The sequence below is a fragment of the Oncorhynchus kisutch genome, linkage group LG11 (genome assembly GCF_002021735.2).
Source record: "Oncorhynchus kisutch isolate 150728-3 linkage group LG11, Okis_V2, whole genome shotgun sequence".
NCBI lineage: Eukaryota > Metazoa > Chordata > Actinopteri > Salmoniformes > Salmonidae > Oncorhynchus > Oncorhynchus kisutch.
This window is the reverse complement of record NC_034184.2, coordinates 66,999,637-67,019,516: the sequence shown is the minus strand read 5'-3', so window position 1 is coordinate 67,019,516 and position 19,880 is coordinate 66,999,637. Positions and strand designations below refer to the sequence as shown.

General features: G+C 47.9%; 1 protein-coding gene across 1 annotated transcript in view; it reads left to right on the top strand.

Moving 5' to 3' along the window:
- The window catches only part of LOC109899369 (reversion-inducing cysteine-rich protein with Kazal motifs), a 60,977-nt gene extending 42,567 nt beyond the window's left edge, over positions 1 to 18,410 (top strand). The window contains exons 16-21 of the mRNA XM_020494549.2: positions 81 to 252; positions 7,223 to 7,418; positions 12,914 to 13,124; positions 13,347 to 13,420; positions 14,702 to 14,857; positions 16,746 to 18,410. Coding sequence (XP_020350138.2) covers positions 81 to 252; positions 7,223 to 7,418; positions 12,914 to 13,124; positions 13,347 to 13,420; positions 14,702 to 14,857; positions 16,746 to 17,060 — 1,124 coding nt within the window. The 3' untranslated portion in view covers positions 17,061 to 18,410. The remainder of the gene's footprint in view (positions 1 to 80; positions 253 to 7,222; positions 7,419 to 12,913; positions 13,125 to 13,346; positions 13,421 to 14,701; positions 14,858 to 16,745) is intronic.
- The last annotated feature ends 1,470 nt before the right edge of the window (positions 18,411 to 19,880 follow it).

Below are 19,880 nucleotides of genomic sequence, written 5' to 3'. Positions count from 1 at the left end.
TTTCCTGATCCTGAAAGCATTTTCCCTAATTTCTCTCCCCCTTCCCCTCTCTCTCTCTCCCTCTCTCCTCCTCTCCATAGGGCTCCCATGTGGCTGCCCTGACCGCTTCGTGCCAGTGTGTGCCCGTAATGGCCGCACCTACCCCAGTGCCTGTGTGGCCCGCTGCATGGGCTTCAAAGACAACCAGTTTGTGTTTGGCCACTGCCGCAGCAGCGACCCCTGTTCTCCCAACCCCTGCCAGAAGAACCAGAGGTGAGATACTCCATCACTCCTTCTTTCCTTCAATCGTTTGTTTATTGGAATAATGACTGATTCAACACAATTGGATTGGTGAGTGCAGAGGTTCCACTATGTGCATACCATGTCCGATCAATGATTACTTCAAGGAAGGAAGGTAGGGAGGATGCATTTTCAAAGCATTCCATACAGCCTTAGTGGATAAGACTGGACACCTCTACTCTAGAGGACGCTATATCTCTCCTAACAGAGGCCTTGAGCCCTGATCCTCTTCCATCTCAGTCAACTAGCAATGTTCCCTCAAAAAAATGTAGACGTTGAGAAAATTTCAGTTCTGCTGAGCGCAGAACAAGCCTACTTGAATGTTGTGAAAATTCTGGGCAACTTCCAGCACGCGTTTACTGTGAACAATGAGGCTGTATCCGCTTTAAATTACAGTTTTAACAGTGGTCAAGTAGGCTACTGTGGCTATTTGATCATAATGTACGCCTGCCAGAGTGGCCTACCATTAAAAAACCTGTTTATCCACTTATCCTACAGACAAGGAGGCGACTGAACATTTTGTTGTGTTTTTTGATGCAATAAATCACTTTACAAAATCAAATGCATTATTATTCCCATACCATTATTACAGAGAATCAGACAAATTATGCTACCCTCTGCCTATTGGCTACTTAGCTTATTCTAGCCTGTCTCAAAATACAACACTGGGAGAAAAAAATCACTACCTGACTTGCTTTTCAAAGATGTTTAGAAATGCACACATTTCGTGTGCTTGTAGGAAGCAATCCCTTCCCTATTGCTGACTAGAAATGATCTATAACTGGGCTAATAACTTAGTAACTACTGCACCAAAGGATATGAACAAAATATGCACACATGGCTACATGCAGCTCTCGCTCTGAGCCATCCGATTGGCCAGCTGTAGACCTATAGTGCACTTGATTTGCTCTCTGGACCCGCCGGGAAGGAAGAGTTTGCTGCTGAATCCGGTGCACCTACAGCCAACAGCCCAAGACAAATAAAAAAGTTATTCATTTGTTTTTTTCCATAAATGTTTGGCGATTGACTAGGAATGCCTTAGAGGTCGGCTGGTTGGCTACCACTGCTATAGAAAGTTGAGTGCAATCTCGTGCTTCTCTCTGTGGGCTAATATTTGTTCTGCGTGGCAGTCCCAGGAAGCTGCGCTGCAGTCTCAGGGCTGCTGCAGGCAGGCGCGCAACTTAGAGGGAACATTGTCCACGAGTGTTATTTCCTCTCTTGATAGATCCTATTTTCCTGCACCCTTCTCCTCTCTTCCGCTTTTTCTTGAAATCCCCCTCTCAAACTGCCTCATATCCAGTGGTTGTTTATTCAGGTGTGGCCAGGCTGTGTGTCCCCCTGTGGTTGCCGGCGGTAACTGTGTCATAAGGCGTGCCTGTATGGGGTGTGTTGTAACCCTCCCCTCCGGAATGGCCTTGAGCTCCCAGAGCCCTGAGGGTCACTCCCTCTTCCCCATACAGCATCATCCATCTAACATCACTGCCTCTTCCTCAAAGAGCATCATCTATCTAACATCACTCCCTCTTCCCCAGACAGCATCGTCCATCTAACATTGCTTCCTCTTCCCCAGACAGCATCGTCCATCTAACATCACTACCTCTTCCCCAGACAGCATTGTCCATCTAACATCGCTACCTCTTCCCCAGACAGCATCGTCCCTCTAACATCGCTCCCTCATCCCCAGACAGCATCGTCCATCTAACATCACTACCTCTTCCCCAGACAGCATCGTCCCTCTAACATCGCTCCCTCTTCTCTAGACAACATCGGCCATCGAACATCGCTCCCTCTTCTCCAGACAGCATTGTCCCTCTAACATCGCTCCCTCTTCCCCAGACAGCATCGTCCATCTAAAATCGCTCCCTCTTCCCCAGACAGCATTGTCCATCTAACATTGCTTCCTCATCCCCAGACAGCATCGTCCATCTAACATCACTACCTCTTCCCCAGACAGCATCGTCCATCAAACATCGCTCGCGCATCCCCAGACAGCATCGGCCATCGAACATCGCTCCCTCTTCCCCAGAGCGCATCGTCCCTCTAACATCGCTCCCTCATCCCCAGACAGCATCGTCCATCTAACATCGCTCCCTCTTCCCCAGACAGCATTGTCCATCTAACATCGCTCCCTCTTTCCCCAGACAGCATCGCCCATCCAACATCACTCACTCTTCCCCAGACAGCATAGTCCATCTAACATCGCTCCCTCTTCCCCAGACAGCATCGTCCATCTAACATCGCTCCCTCTTCTCCAGACAGCATCGTCCCTCTAACATCGCTCCCTCTTCCCCAGACAGCATCGTCCATCTAACATCGCTCCCTCTTCTCCAGACAGCATCGTCCCTCTAACATCGCTCCCTCTTCTCCAGACAGCATCAGCCATCGAACATCGCTCCCTCTTCCCCAGACAGCATCATCCATCTAACATTGCTTCCTCTTCCCCAGACAGCATCGTCCATCTAACATCGCTCCCTCTTCCCCAGACAGCATCGTCCATCTAACATTGCTTCCTCTTCCCCAGACAGCATCGTCCATCTAACATCACTACCTCTTCCCCAGACAGCATCGTCCATCTAACATCGCTCCCTCTTCTCCAGACAGCATCGGCCATCGAACATCGCTCCCTCTTCCCCAGACAGCATCGTCCATCTAACATCACTCCCTCTTCCCCAGACAGCATAGTCCATCTAACATCGCTCCCTCTTCCCCAGACAGCATCGTCCATCAAACATCGCTCCCTCATCCCCAGACAGCATCGTCCATCTAACATCGCTCCCTCTTCCCCAGACAGCATCGTCCCTCTAACATCGCTCCCTCTTCTCCAGACAGCATCGGCCATCGAACATCGCTCCCTCTTCTTCAGACAGCATAGTCCATCTAACATCGCTCCCTCTTCCCCAGACAGCATTGTCCATCAAACATCGCTCCCTCATCCCCAGACAGCATCGTCCATCTAACATCGCTCCCTCTTCCCCAGACAGCATCGTCCCTCTAACATCGCTCCCTCTTCTCCAGACAGCATCGGCCATCGAACATCGCTCCCTCTTCCCCAGAGCGCATCGTCCCTCTAACATCGCTCCCTCATCCCCAGACAGCATCGTCCATCTAACATCGCTCCCTCTTCCCCAGACAGCATTGTCCATCTAACATCGCTCCCTCTTTCCCCAGACAGCATCGTCCATCTAACATCACTACCTCTTCCCCAGACAGCATCGTCCATCTAACATCGCTCCCTCTTCTCCAGACAGCATCGTCCATCTAACATCACTCCCTCTTCCCCAGACAGCATCGTCCATCTAACATCGCTCCCTCTTCTCCAGACAGCATCGTCCCTCTAACATCGCTCCCTCTTCTCCAGACAGCATCAGCCATCGAACATCGCTCCCTCTTCCCCAGACAGCATCATCCATCTAACATTGCTTCCTCTTCCCCAGACAGCATCGTCCATCTAACATCACTACCTCTTCCCCAGACAACATCGTCCATCTAACATCGCTCCCTCTTCTCCAGACAGCATCGGCCATCGAACATCGCTCCCTCTTCCCCAGACAGCATCGTCCATCTAACATCACTCCCTCTTCCCCAGACAGCATAGTCCATCTAACATCGCTCCCTCTTCCCCAGACAGCATCGTCCATCAAACATCGCTCCCTCATCCCCAGACAGCATCGTCCATCTAACATCGCTCCCTCTTCCCCAGACAGCATCGTCCCTCTAACATCGCTCCCTCATCCCCAGACAGCATCGTCCATCTAACATCGCTCCCTCTTCCCCAGACAGCATCGTCCCTCTAACATCACTCCCTCTTCTCCAGACAGCATCGGCCATCGAACATCGCTCCCTCTTCCCCAGAGCGCATCGTCCCTCTAACATCGCTCCCTCATCCCCAGACAGCATCGTCCATCTAACATCGCTCCCTCTTCCCCAGACAGCATTGTCCATCTAACATCGCTCCCTCTTTCCCCAGACAGCATCGTCCATCTAACATCACTACCTCTTCCCCAGACAGCATCGTCCATCTAACATCGCTCCCTCTTCTCCAGACAGCATCGTCCATCTAACATCACTCCCTCTTCCCCAGACAGCATCGTCCATCTAACATCGCTCCCTCTTCTCCAGACAGCATCGTCCCTCTAACATCGCTCCCTCTTCTCCAGACAGCATCAGCCATCGAACATCGCTCCCTCTTCCCCAGACAGCATCATCCATCTAACATTGCTTCCTCTTCCCCAGACAGCATCGTCCATCTAACATCACTACCTCTTCCCCAGACAACATCGTCCATCTAACATCGCTCCCTCTTCTCCAGACAGCATCGTCCATCTAACATCACTCCCTCTTCCCCAGACAGCATAGTCCATCTAACATCGCTCCCTCTTCCCCAGACAGCATCGTCCATCAAACATCGCTCCCTCATCCCCAGACATCATCGTCCATCTAACATCGCTCCCTCTTCCCCAGAGAGCATCGTCCCTCTAACATCGCTCCCTCTTCTCCAGACAGCATCGGCCATCGAACATCGCTCCCTCTTCTCCAGACAGCATAGTCCATCTAACATCGCTCCCTCTTCCCCAGACAGCATCGTCCATCAAACATCGCTCCCTCATCCCCAGACAGCATCGTCCATCTAACATCGCTCCCTCTTCCCCAGACAGCATCGTCCCTCTAACATCGCTCCCTCTTCTCCAGACAGCATCGGCCATCGAACATCGCTCCCTCTTCTCCAGACAGCATAGTCCATCTAACATCGCTCCCTCTTCCCCAGACAGCATCGTCCATCAAACATCGCTCCCTCATCCCCAGACAGCATCGTCCATCTAACATCGCTCCCTCTTCCCCAGACAGCATCGTCCCTCTAACATCGCTCCCTCTTCTCCAGACAGCATCGGCCATCGAACATCGCTCCCTCTTCCCCAGAGCGCATCGTCCCTCTAACATCGCTCCCTCATCCCCAGACAGCATCGTCCATCTAACATCGCTCCCTCTTCCCCAGACAGCATCGTCCATCTAACATCGCTCCCTCATCCCCAGACAGCATTGTCCATCTAACATCGCTCCCTCTTTCCCCAGACAGCATCGTCCATCCAACATCACTCACTCTTCCCCAGACAGCATCGTCCCTCTAACATCGCTCCCTCTTCCCCAGACAGCATCAGCCATCGAACATCGCTCCCTCTTCCCCAGACAGCATCGTCCATCTAACATTGCTTCCTCTTCCCCAGACAGCATCGTCCATCTAACATCACTACCTCTTCCCCAGACAGCATCGTCCATCTAACATCGCTCCCTCTTCTCCAGACAGCATCGGCCATCGAACATCGCTCCCTCTTCCCCAGACAGCATCGTCCATCTAACATCGCTCCCTCTTCCCCAGACAGCATAGTCCATCTAACATCGCTCCCTCTTCCCCAGACAGCATAGTCCATCTAACATCGCTCCCTCATCCCCAGACAGCATTGTCCATCTAACATCGCTCCCTCTTCCCCAGACAGCATCGTCCATCCAACATCACTCGCTCTTCCCCAGACAGCATCGTCCATCTATCATCGCTCCCTCTTCCCCAGACAACATCATCCATCTAACATCGCTCCCTCTTCCCCAGACAACATCATCCATCTATCATCGCTCCCTCTTCCCCAGACAGCATCGTCCATCTAACATTGCTTCCTCTTTCCCTGGATGGCACATTATTAGGACCATAGAGATCCTATTAAATGACTATTATTATTATTCTAATTCCTAATTCTATGGTTAGGACACACTCCTTAACCACACATGGCTCCGTGTTAACTCCTATTACTACGAAACATCAGAGCTGGTCTGTCACACCCTGATCTGTTTCACCTATCTTTGTGCTTGTCTCCACCCCCTCCAAGTGTCACCAATCTTCCCCATTATCCCCAGTGTATTTTTACCTGTGTTCTCTGTTTGTCTGTTGCCGGTTCCTTTTTTTTTCGTGAAACCTACCAGCGTTTTCCCCCTTGCTCTTGTTCCTGTTTTCTAGTTTTTCCCGGTTTTGACCATTCTACCTGCCCTGACCCTGGGCCTGCCTGCCGTTCTGGACCTTTTGCACCCTACCATGATTACTGACCTCTGGCTGCCCTTGACCTGTCATTTTGCCTCCCCCTGTACTAGTAATAAACTTTTGTTACTTCGACACTCTCTGCATCTGGGTCTTACCCGAAACGTGATACGGACGCATTTTACCCCCCTCTCCCCTCCACACAGTAAAGAAGAATGTGTTTTGGCATCCTTCCTTATGTAAAGCACTGCAAACTCATTCTATAATGTCTCCCCTTGGCCATCTGTTCAAAGGCACAGAGAGTTGGTGGGATCTCTCAAACATTTGTTATTTTTCCGTAAACAAGGTGATAAAAATCTAGCTGCACCTGATTGGTGCTGAGGTACGGATGCAGGGATGGTTACCTTGGAGATAGGGGGGCTGTGGTGGAGAAAGAAAGAGAGGGTCCCTCCTTTTTTACCTAAACTTTTGCTTGTTTTGTATAGTTCAACTCTACTGTGTACAAAAGGGCAGGGCTCATTAGGTTTCATAGATTTTCACTCTCTGTTTCCCATCGAAAATCAGCATTAATGTACTGATATAAATACGTCAACATATTTACTACATTCCCCTAAAGATTGGTACCATTATGATTATAATATGGTTTATGTTTTAAATAAAGGAGTAAATGGGGTAATTCACATGGTAAAAAAGCACTGATGTCTGCTGTGAGAATAACACATCATTAAGGTACACTACTTCACAATAATAATTAGGAACATCAGTGCTCAACTCCAACCAAAGGACCTACACTACTTGAAAAGAATAGTTGTGTACACTGACGAAAGCGATAGCTGTAACGTGTCCATGTTTTGGACTTCCACTGCTTAAAATAATCACTAAATTAACCCCCTTTCCCCCCCTCCTTCCGCTGGTCCTCAGGTGCATTCCCAGCCGTAGAGTGTGCCTTACAGACATGGTTGACTACCACTGTCCCCAGTATGAGTGTGTTGGTCGTCCCTCCGGCTGTGGCAAGATTCACATGGACCTGGCCTGCGACACAGACAACGTGGAGCACCCCAACCTCTGTCAGCTCCTCCAGATGGACAAGACCCTGGCCTATATGGGCCACTGTCAGGTAACAGCTAGACCAGGAGTATTTAAATATGTACCCTCCAAGGTCAAATCAAATCAAACGTTATTGGTCACGTACACATGGTTAGCAGATGTTATTGCGGGTGTAGCGAAATGTTTGTGCTTCTAGTTCCAACAGTGCAGCAATATCTAACATGTAATCTAACAATTCCACAACAGCTACCTAATACACACAAATCTAAGTGAAGGAATGGAATAAGAATATATACTGTACACATAAATATATGGATGAGCAATGACAGCGGCAAGATGCAATATATGGTATAAAATACAACATAAATATGAGATGAGTGATGCAAGATATGTAAACATTATTAAAGTGGCATTATTAACAGAACTAATGATCCATTGATTAGAGTGGCCAATTATTTCAAGTCTCTATGTAGGCAGCAGCCTCTCTGTGCTAGTGATGGCTGTTTAACAGTCTGATGGCCTTGAGATTTTCCAGTCTCTCTGTCCCAGCTTTGATGCACCTGTACTGACCTCGCCTTCTGGATGGTAGCGGGGTGAACAGGCAGTGGCTCAGGTGGTTGTTGTCCTTGATGATCTTTTTGGTCTTCCTGTGACATCGGGTCCTGTAGGTGTCCAGGAGGGCAGGTAGTTTGCCCCTGGTGATGCGTTGGGCAGAACGCACCAGCCGGACTACTGCTGGTTTTCTGTTCTACCTGATAATGAATTGCACCCACCTGTTGTTCCAGGTCAAAATGGGTCCCTGATTATAGGGGAAGAGTGGAACTGGAACTGTCTTCAAGGTCCAGATTTGAATATGAGGGAGCTAGAACCTGTCCTGCATGGGCCATTGTCGGGTAACAGTTTGAAAGTTAGCCAAAGCAACTTGTTGAAGTAGAACATTTGAAAGTAATTCACTGTCTCAATCAATTTGTCTGCTCTCCAAGTTTCCATAGCATCTGCACCAACCTTTTCTGAGTCAAAATGCATGCCGAGATCTACCGCTCTAATCTTTTTATTAACATGACTTAAAAAATGGAAGCTTATCGGAACTCGAGTCACACCGCATTATTTCAGCCTCATGCACAAATTCATGTTGTTACTCTTATGAACAGAGAAATTGAAATATTCCTTGATATTAAAAAATACTCAAGCTGCTAAAAATAACAACAATGCAAGCCTATAGATACATTTTCCTACTCATTCATTACTGCTGCAGTGCTTGTTGTAGCGCTGAGTGGAAGTAGGAAGAATGCACATTTTATGGGTTATAATGGTGTTGAAAACAAAATGTTGACAGTGCTGAGTAAGAAATTAAACATGAACTTGTAACAGCTTTCCTCCTGCGAAGGAGAGGCGGACCAAAATGCAGCGTGGTTGAAGTTCATGTTTTTTAATAAAAAAAACGAAACATGAACATAATACATAACAATAAACGTGGAAAAACCGAAACAGTCCTAACTGGTGCAAAACACAGAGACAGGAACAATCACCCACAAGATACCTAAAGAATATGGCTGCCTAAATATGGTTTCCAATCAGAGACAACGATAAACATCTGCCTCTGATTGAGAACCACTCCAGGCAACCATAGACTTACCTAGAATACGCAACTGAACACAACCCCATAGACTAGAAAACCCCTAGACAAAACAAGACACATAAATCACCCATGTCACACCCTGGCCTAACCAACATAATAAAGAAAACACAGAATACTAAGGCCAGGGCGTGACAGTACACCTAAACCATTAGTGGAGGGTCTGGGTGGGCGTCTGTCCACTGTGGCGGCTCTGGCGAGGACTTGGACCCCACTCCAACACAGTCTTAGTCCGCTTACTTAGCGTCCCTTGATTGGCGACCCTCACTGCCGACCTTGGCCTAGTAACCTTAACAAAGGGCCCCACTGGACTGAGGGGCAGCTCGGGACTGAGGTAGCTCGGGACTGAGGGGTAGCTGAAGACTGAGAGGTAGCTCAGGACTGATAGGTAGCTCAGGACTGAGAGGTAGCCCAAGACTAAGAGATAGCTCAGGCAGGTTGACGGCTCTGGCGGATCCTGGCTGAATGGCGGCTCTGGCGGATCCTGGCTGAATGGCGGCTCTGGCGGACCCTGGCTGAATGGCGGCTCTTGCGGAACCTGGCTGAATGGCGGCTCTGGCGGATCCTGGCTGAATGGCGGCTCTGGCGGACCCTGGCTGAATGGCGGCTCTTGCGGATCCTGGCTGAATGGCGGCTCTGGCGGATCCTGGCTGAATGGCGGCTCTGGCGGACCCTGGCTGAATGGCGGCTCTGGCGGATCCTGGCTGAATGGCGGCTCTGGCGGATCCTGGCTGAATGGCGGCTCTGGCGGATCCTGGCAGACTGGCGGCTCTGGAAGACTGATGGATCTGGCGGATCCTGGCAGACTGGCGGCTTTGGCGGATCCTGGCAGACTGGCAGCTTTGGTGGATCCTGGCTGACTGGCGGCTCTGGCTGCTCCATGCTGACTGGCGGCTCTGGCGGCTCCTTGCAGACTGGCGGCTCTGGCGGCTCCTTGCAGACTGGCGGCTCTTGCGGCTCATGACAGACGGGAGACTCTGGCGGCTCATGACAGACGGGAGACTCTGGCGGCTCATGACAGATGGGAGACTCTGGCGGCTCATGACAGACGGGCAGCTCAGGCGGCGCTGGGCAGACGAGCAGCTCAGGCGACACTGGAGAGGAGGAAGGCTCTGACAGTGCTGGACAGGCGAGGCGCACTGCAGGCCTGATACGTGGTGTCGGCACTGGTGGTACTGGGCCAAGGACACGCACAGGAAGCCTGGTGCAGGGAGGTGCCACCGGAGGGCTGGTGCGTGGAGGTGGTACTGGATAGACCGGACCGTGCAGGCGCACTGGAGCTCTTGAGCACCGAGCCTGCCCAACCTTACCTGGTTGAATGCTCCCGGTCACCCTGCCAGTGCCGCGAGGTGGAATAGCCCGCACTGGGCTGTGCAGGCGAACCAGAGACACCATGCGTAAAGCTGGTGCCATGTACGCCGGCCCAAGGAGACGCACTGGAGACCAGATGCGTAGAGCCGGCTTCATGGCACCTGGCTCGATGCCCACTCTAGCATGGCCGATACGAGGAGCTGGTATGTACCGCACCGGGCTATGCACCCGCACTGGGGACACCGTGCGCTCCACAGCATAACACGGTGCCTGCCCGGTCTCTAGCCCCCCGTTAAGCACAGGAAGTTGGCGCAGGTCTCCTACCTGGCTTCGCCATACTCCCTGTGTGCCTTCCCCCATTACATTTTTGGAGCTGACTCTCGGGCTTCCTTGCCAGCCGTGTTCCCTCGTATCGCCGGCTCCTCTCTCCGGCTGCCTCTGCTTTCCTAGCTCCCTCCACCTGTTCCCATGGGACGCGATCCTTTCCCGCCAGGATCTCCTCCCATGTGTAGCAACCCTTGCCTTCCAACACATCATCCCATGTCCATTCCGCCTTGTGCTGCTCCTGTTGCCGCTGCCTGTCACCACGCCACTTGGTCCTGTTGTGGTGGGTGATTCTGTAACGGTTTTCTTCCTGGGAAGGAGAGGCGGACCAAAACGCAGCGTGGTTGAAGTTCATGTTTTTTAATAAAAAAACGAAACATGAACATAATACAAAACAATAAACGTGGAAAAACCGAAACAGTCCTAACTGGTGCAAAACACAGAGACAGGAACAATCACCCACAATATACCTAAAGAATATGGCTGCCTAAATATGGTTCCCAATCAGAGACAACGATAAACACCTGCCTCTGATTGAGAACCACTCCAGGCAACCATAGACTTACCTAGAACACTCAACTGAACACAACCCTATAGACTAGAAAACCCCTAGACAAAACAAGACACATAAATCACCCCTGGCTTAACCAACATAATAAAGAAAAACACAGAATACTAAGGCCAGGGCGTGACAGAACTCACTCATAGAAACAGCAGCTCTTTGCTGTATTCGTTGACAGTCTCTCTCTAGTCATGGTTTTAAACGTTTTGAAATCTCACAGTATCAATTTTGCCGTAGCTGTATTGTATGCTGCTAAGTTACTGCAGACTCGGTCATCTGAGCAATCTGATTGGCCAGCAGTGGAATAGTGCACTTGATTTCCTCTCCATGCCCACCGGGAAGGCAGAGGTTGTACCTTCAGATTCAGTGGCAACAGTGGCAACAGTTTGCCTACCCGGCACGCAGGGCAGCTGAATTTGCTGCACCTATCACCAACAGCCCGAGACTAATAACGAAATAGGAACTCAAGGCTTTATCGTTGTGTTTTTTACAGAAATGTTTGGCGATCGACTAGAAATACCTTGGAGATCAACAAGTTGATCGACTGGTTGGTGACCACTGCGCTAAATTGACTATAAATGTTGACAGTGTTTAAGGGCTTTTGGACAATTCAATACATGTAATTAATTTGTGATGAGAAGGCATGCCAGAACTCATAAGGAGAGGCAGCAATAGGTAGCATTGTAACACCTGCTAGATAGCATTAAACAGTCAGCTATTTGAAAATCGCCCTACTGGAGGGAGCTGCACAGCATGTAGTCAATCACACAGAGATAATCCTTGTTTTTAGAGTCTCTGAAAAGCTTTTCTCTGTTTGTGTTCGTGAACGCTTAAATGGAGAGCCTGCATTCAGAGGTAGGATAACAAGGCCCAGCTGTTGCAACACAAACACACACACATACTCCAAATGTGCATATCCTACCTCTAGTAACTGACTGAGTATGTATGTTTTTGCCATGGTTTATGAGAGGAGGCAGATATCCCAGCCCACCAAAAGCTGAAATACCCTATGGTTTTGTCTAATAAAATAATATGTTGCATTTAGGTTCTTAGTCTGCCCATGCACTTAGTCTACCTGCAGACACATACATCTCCTGTGTAGGACTGTGCTTGTACATGATACAGGCAAAATTCCCCCATGTTTGTGTGTGTGTGTGTGTTTGTGAAAGTGGAAAATTAAAGCTGAAAGTTGAATTCAAGTGGTTATTTAGTGTTTAGGCCTTGGTAGGATCATGTTTCTCCATTGCGGTCGCTCACAACGTCAGCCTGATGGCGTCTCGCCTCGGTAGCTCTGAGCAGTGGCTCCATCAGTGGAACAGACCAGATTTAGTTTTATACACGTTTAAGGTAGACGACAACCCATTAAAAACCCACTTCAGTCCCGGTGTCAAGTCACCGAACCAAGAGGCACGCAATCAAACCGTTTGCAGTGATGTAGGAGAACTTAACTGCCCTCCCCCTCTCCGAGAGTATTGCTGAGGTACAGAGCTATTCAAAGAAAACCAATACACCTTGTGTGATATATAAAAAAATGGCCTCCCTATGTGACTAATTGGAGTAGCTTACCTTGATTAAGTTTATCTGGATATGAGTGATGTATTATGAAGAGTAGAAAGGTCACGTGTATTTATGTTTTAATATATGATATTTTTCACAAAATACATTAATAAGGGCTGAATCCTAACTCAAACTTTCTTGTGTCTGTGTGTGTATGGGTTTGGGTTCTGTGCAGGATGCCTGTAAAAAGGCACGGCCTGTGTGCGGCCACAACGGCGAGACGTACAACACAGTGTGCGAGGCCTACTCGGACCGCGTTGCCGTGGACTATCAGGGGCGGTGCCACGCCGTGGGGGCGGTGGCAGAGTTTGCCTCTGACTCAGGCTGTGACATGATCCCCTGCCCCGCCCTGTCCACCCCAGGTTGCATCCCTGTCACACCACCCGGTCAGTACAATAGAGACAGAAATCATATAATATCTAATGTTTTATTTAATTCTGTGGTCAGTACACTCAGTGGCGCAGCCACGTTCACTTTGACATATAAAGGCTCTCATGTTATACTTAGGATTTTTCCACACAGGAACACAAATCTTATTACGATATTGTTGTGATTGACTCCTAACCTCTGACCCCTGACAACTTGGTGGCAACCCCTTCCTCTCACAGGTGCATGCTGTCCTCTGTGTGCGGGCATGCTGCAGATCCTGTGGAACAAGGAGCAGATTAACAACTTTGCTAAGGTCAGCACCTTCTGACATGCTCCTCACTTATTTGGGTCCCAGGCTGTGTTCCATTTCAGAAAAGTTGTCCCCTTCCCTCTCACTCACTCACTTTTCCAACCATCTGGCTGCTTTGTTGGATTTTAATGGATTTTAACATTAAAAAGAAGGGTTAAAAGGTTCCCTGTTGTGTTATATATGTTACGAACAATTGTTTTGCTGCATATCTGAATCTAAACTGTGGACACTACTTTGTGGATTGAAGAGGACTCTCTATGTATAAGTAGGGTTGCAAAATGTAGGTACATTTCAATAAATTCCCTGGTTTTCCAGAAATCATGGTTGGAGGATTCCGGATTTCCTGCTTATTAACTCCTAATTCCCGGAATCCTAAAAACTGAGCATTAGGAAAACCCAGAGAATTTATTGAATGTTTCCAAAAATGTGCAACCTTAGGTATAAGCAATAGCTCCACCAACTGCGGAATTCTGTGTGCAGGCTTTTGTTATACGGCCATGCTTCTAAACACTAGATTCTGCTAATCAAGGGCATAGTGTCAGGTATGATTGTGCAGGGCTGGAATAAAAGCCTGCAAACCCAGTTGACTAGGTCTTACTCAACTGGGATTAGCCACCCCCTTGGCATCAACTGTTGATTTTGAGCTGTAATGACACCAAACGACCACTAGAGTGAGGCCTAGATCCAAAATACCAAGCATCAACATCACATGTCTTCCTCTGGAATTCTTCGCCAGTTTGAAATGACTGGGTCGGGCCGCAGCTTTAAGAGCAAATGCCCAGAAATGCCTCGTATACATGCTTATAACAGCTAATAAGCTAAAAAACAACAACATGTAATTCAAAGCAGGTTCGTTATAAACCTGGGCTATTAGTCTAATTTCCAACACAAACATCTTATCAACGTTAAGTCTAGAACATAAACCTGCTAATCGCAAACAAATTGCCTTTGGATTTGGGCCTAGACGACATGACTCACTCAGACAAGCAATGGATATACACATCATAGTTTTTCCAACCAATCCTCCATATTGGTGTCAAACAGTCCATGACAGCAGGCACTATACTGTAAGACATTCATTGCCCTTTCAACTTCTGTTCACAAAGGTATTTCATATTTCTTAATAATTGGGGATGAATAACATGTATTGACCACATTCAGCACGAACTTGAAGAAACCCGCAGTTCAGTTTTCCTTTATCTGCAATGAATTGAATCTCAAACTTTTCCCCCTCTGGCTCTGGTTCTGTGCGACTGTGTTTGTCCTCCTGGTTTGGTGTTGCAGTTGAACAGGAAGCAGCCAGTGACGGTCCATGACATCCTGAGGATCCTGCGTCTCCACATCTCCGTGCCGCAGTGTGACATCTTCGGCTACCTGAGCATCGACTCAGAGATCATCGTCCTCATCGTCCCAGTGGACCAGCAACCCACCCCACTGCAGGTACGCACACTTACGCAGACACTGAGCTAGCTAGTTTGCGGTGCATGCTAATAGCTTTCCTTCGGTGATGTCACCAGCTCTGAGACCTTGAAGTAGACTTTTCCCTTGCTCTACAATGCCTGCAACTTTTGTGAAGTGACAGGTAATGATGCTTTGTTGGTGTTCAGAGGGTCCCTGGTTTGAGCCCAGGATGGGGCAAACCAGGTGTCTGTCTGTCTCTCTCTCTCACACACTCTCTTCCCGACTGTCTGTCTGTCTGTCTGTCTGTCACTCACCCAATCACTCTCTCTCACAGAGACGTATCGACTGTCCTTCGTTCACAATAGATAAGCCTGGTGCTCTGGCTACATGAGCTTCCTCTCAGACGGACAACAATTGATTCCCTGCTTGTAGGCCTATTCTTCAGTGTTCCAAGGCCAAGTAGTGCACTATATAGGGAATTGGGTGCCATTTGAGACACATCCTTAGTTTTACTTCCTGGTTAATGCATGACCTGGAGCCTAATCAGCATAGCATACACTAAACCTTGGGGCCAGATCATCCCATCATGGTGTTGTGAGCGCTTTTGTTTCCTACGCAGAACTGAGCCCTCTGTTTCACCACCCCCTCACAGTCATTACAGAAGAAGAGAGGAGGCATTTGTTAACAAGCTGATCGCTCACACAGAGGATGCCCACAGGGCAGTGTTTAGAGACATGGGATATTCCGGAATGGGCTTGGAGGACACTTTTGTGATTATCTTCTCATAGATTCTGAAAAGAGATGACGATTATTTGGATTTTTTATTCGGCTTATATCTCAAACTCAAAAAATGTGTTTGGTGGTAACCTTTTCACCACAAATGTACCAGCTGGAATGCCTATTATCTCTCCCTCTCTCTCTCTCTCTCTCTCTCTCTCTCTCTCTCTCTCTCTCTCTCTCTCTCTCTCTCTCTCTGGTTCCTCCTGTTTGAAATGTAGTTCAGATAACATGTTTTGCCATGCTTGTGGTTAGTCTGATGGGGTTCATGGAGAGGAGCGTAGTGAGTTGTGACACAGCCTGTAGACTAGCCTTCTGGTGGCTCTGTAGTGAATATGAACTAATGGTTCAGTCACACAGATGTCCCAGGGGTGTGTGCTCAGTACAGTGAAATGTTTGAATAGAGCTGCCTGAAACGACTTCCTAATTCTACACGAGAGACAATCATATTGGTTCTGCAACAATACATAAATTGCTGTCTGACGGTTCTGTGACGTTGGGCCATCCTGAACAGGGACTTTATCGGGGAGGGCACAGGAGTCATGATAAACATGTCTGGGCCAATATTTCCCTGTCATTTGTTCAACTGCCGTCTCCAGTTCTCCCTGAAAATAGGTTTAATTTCAATGACTAAGCTGGATAAATAAAGGTTAAACACAAAGCTTTTCTAAACGCCTCATGAGCCCGGAGACCCAAACCCCCTCTTACTGGGGGACTAATCAAAGTCCTCTCTCAGAATCTCTCTTACTCCACTGGGACAAATAATCAGACATCTCATCACTACCGTCTAGGGTGAAACGCCCAATGAAGTTGTTTTGCACACCCTTTCCACCCATTGTATTGCTGTCTCTGCAAAAACAGCCCTGAGCGATAATGATCGATGCAAACCGGCAAATGGAGTTCACAGCCAGCCTTGCATCATTCTCTCTATGACTCTATTCATAGGAACTATTTGTCAATAATGTGGGCTTGTAGGTGGTTCGTTAGGATTGTTTCATACACAAATAATGAGCCTGGTTTGGGACACGTTTGTACCAAAATAACATTTTCAGAAGGGGATAAAGATACACACACACACAAACAAAAGCATAGAAAACTGTGTGTCTGTAAATTTCACCTGATCATTGTGTGTGTGTGTATCCCGTCTCAGATTGAAGCCTGCAGCATGGAGGCAGAGAAGATTGACTCGCTCATCAACTACGGCAGCCCCACCCTGGTCTCCCATGTTCCTCTGTCTGCCTTCCTCACCTCCGAGGTCTCCATCTCCACCATCAGGTCCGCGGGCCACGCCAGCTCAACGCCCTCCTCCCTGCCCATCTTCTTCTGCCTCGCCCTGGGCCTCCTCCTCACTTTAGCACCAGGCCTATCCGAGGCCAAGCTAGCCTCTGCTAGCCAGCCAGGCCCCGCAGGTAGGAGGCTGGGTGTGTTGTGGAGTATTCTGACCCCTTCTCGGGTCATTGCCTGACAGGAAGCATCAGCCTGTAAAAGCCTTGACAATCAATCCCATTAACTCTACTGCACCAGCGTCAACACAATCATGGACGAGAAGCTATGAGATGAATCCTAATTGAACGAGAGAAGCGGAGACACAATCACATTCCAGCTTTGGTTCCAGCTTTGGTTCCACAGAGCTCTATATATATCGTTATAAGGAAGATGAGTTTTATCACACAGGGTTTTGTATCCGTTTTATTCTGCAACAGAAGCTCTCTCCTCCTCTAAAGCTGTGGAGTGGGGAGTTTGTGTGGGTTTTTGCCTGCGTGCTTGTGTTTATGCGTATGTGTACGCACACGTGTGTGTGTGTGTGTGTGTGTGTGTGCGTGACACAGAGAGAGAGAGGAACCAGGTGGTTAAGTCTCAGAGGGGGAGTCAGGTCTAGATGTCAGACAGGTGCGCTCCCAAACACTGACATTTGTCCCAGATAATCTCAGGGGTGTAATTACCCTCCTCCGCCTCCTCCCCCTCTCCTCCCCTTTCTCCCACTTCCGTTTTACATTTGTACTATTGTAAATAAAGAGCGAGTGGGGAGGTGCTGACTGAGACAGTAATACTGGAACGTGAAACAGGTCAAAGGCAAGCAAGCATTCCCACTCCGTAGGCTGAAAGACACACAAAAGGGATTCTCATTGTTCCTCTAGTGTAGATAAGATATCAAATAAGGAGGAACGACAGCCATGTTTTTAATGAAAATGACAATCATCACTTTACCCATGATGCACATGGGTAGGAACAACAAAAAAATAGCAACAACATGCTTTGCATATAGTTCCTATGTGAAATAAATGCAATAACTTTATAATGTTGATAATAATTATTCCGAAACTATTCCGAAATGTTCTATATTTCAAATAAGAAATGGATCGAGATGTGATTCAATATGTGCCATTTTCTAAATGTTTTATTCTTGCATGATGACAATTATGAAGTGTTTTTACTCCAGAATGTGTTGTACTATGTTTGTCCTGTCCCCACGTTTGATTTTATGTTGTCTCTATGCCTACGCAACACGAAGTGTCCCCGTTTTCTACAGTATTATCGTGCTAGGCAGCTTTGTAGCAGCAAACCCTTCAAGGGTCCTTGCAGTATTGTATCTGTTTCCGAGGGATTTAAACTCAGTTTTTTGTTGTTTTTATGTTATCAAGTGTTCATATTGCCGATGTTTAGAAAGAGTATAGCTGTAGGCACTTAAGCATTATGTTAATCATCACTGTATTGCATCATTGTCTCGGTGGAGATGGCAGTACTTGCAATGTGTTTGTAAAATGCCAACAGAATGCATATTTTATAAAATATAAAGTCCTACAATCAAACAGAAGGTTGTTTGTTGTTGTACATTTCATCATCTTAACTCCTTAGGAAGAATAATTGAAGTTTTAAAGATTCCACATTGAAGCAGAAGTGACAAATAAAATATATTTGATCAATCCAGTCACATTAATATGCTGTTCTGAACATCTCATTTGTCTTCTTCATCCTCCCTCCTCAAAGAGTGTTCCAAAGTTCCTCCTCTCAAATCTTCTCCTCAAATACATTGTGAGCAGGAGGCAAGGAAGGACATGAGGAATCTAAGGAAAGACAAATGAGAAAGAGCCAAAGCCTTCCCAAACCACTAGGCAGGTAGCCTAGTGGTTTGAGCATTGGACTTGTAACTGAAAGGTTGCAGGATTGAATCCCTGAGCTGACAAGGTAGAAATCTGTTGTTCTGCCCCTGAACAAGTCAGTTAACCCACTGTTCCTAGGGTGTCATTGAAAATAAGAATTTGTTCCTAACTAACTTGCCTATTTAAATAAAGGTAAAATAAAAATGTATCCTCTAACACGCAATGACATACTATCACCACAAGGGGGTGTCTGGCTCTGGCACAGCCTCTAAGCTGGTTGAGTGCTGTAGATAGTGACCTGTAATGATGTAGTACTCTCCTACAGGGCTGGCTGTGATGGGAGTAAGGAAACAAGTGTCTATTTCCTAGGGCCCCTCGTAGGTAGTGCTCCAGAGAGTGGATGTGGAAACCCCTGGTGTCTGATATAGGCCTTGGCGGCTCCCCTTTGATCCAACGTTGATTTACACGCTTAACTATCCACTGTGTAAATAATGATGACGAGAAGCCTCCTCTCAGTGTGTGTGACCTGCTCTTGAGAATTTGCGCTGGTGTGTGTCTGCTTGAAATGTGTTCAACTTTTATTTAGTGGGATGAACTCGATCACCTCTCAACAAGAGCAGTAATTTATCCAGATGTAGAATTGTTTCCTAAAACATTTTTTCCTGATCCATTTAGAGCGTTGGGCCAGTAACCAAAAGGTTGCTGGATCGAGTCCCTGAGCTGACATGGTAAAAATATGTTGTTCTGCCCCTGAGCAAGGCAGTTAATGCACAGTTCCCCGGTGCTGGAAGATGTGGATGTCGATTAAGGCAGCCCCCCCCCCCCCCCCGCACCTCTCTGACTCAGAAGGGTTGGGTTAAATGCGGAAGACACATTTCAGTTGAATGCATTCAGTTGTACAACTGACTAGGTATCCACCTTTCCCTTTTCCATTGCTGACCTACCTAGCCCCAACACTCTTAGGTAAAAGGCCGTGGCTAGTACCTAAAGTGAACGACCATGTGAACGCCTAACTAGCCTGTGCCCAAGTCGCCAAAGGCCGTATCTGGAGTCTCCTGGCTCTCTAACTCTAGCTTTTAAATGAACCTGTTGGCCTACTGCACGAGTGGAAAGTCATCTATTCTCGCAGGTTCTGTAAAGCAGTGTAGAAGGATGTTGTCTTGTAGTGCACTCTATTAAATTAC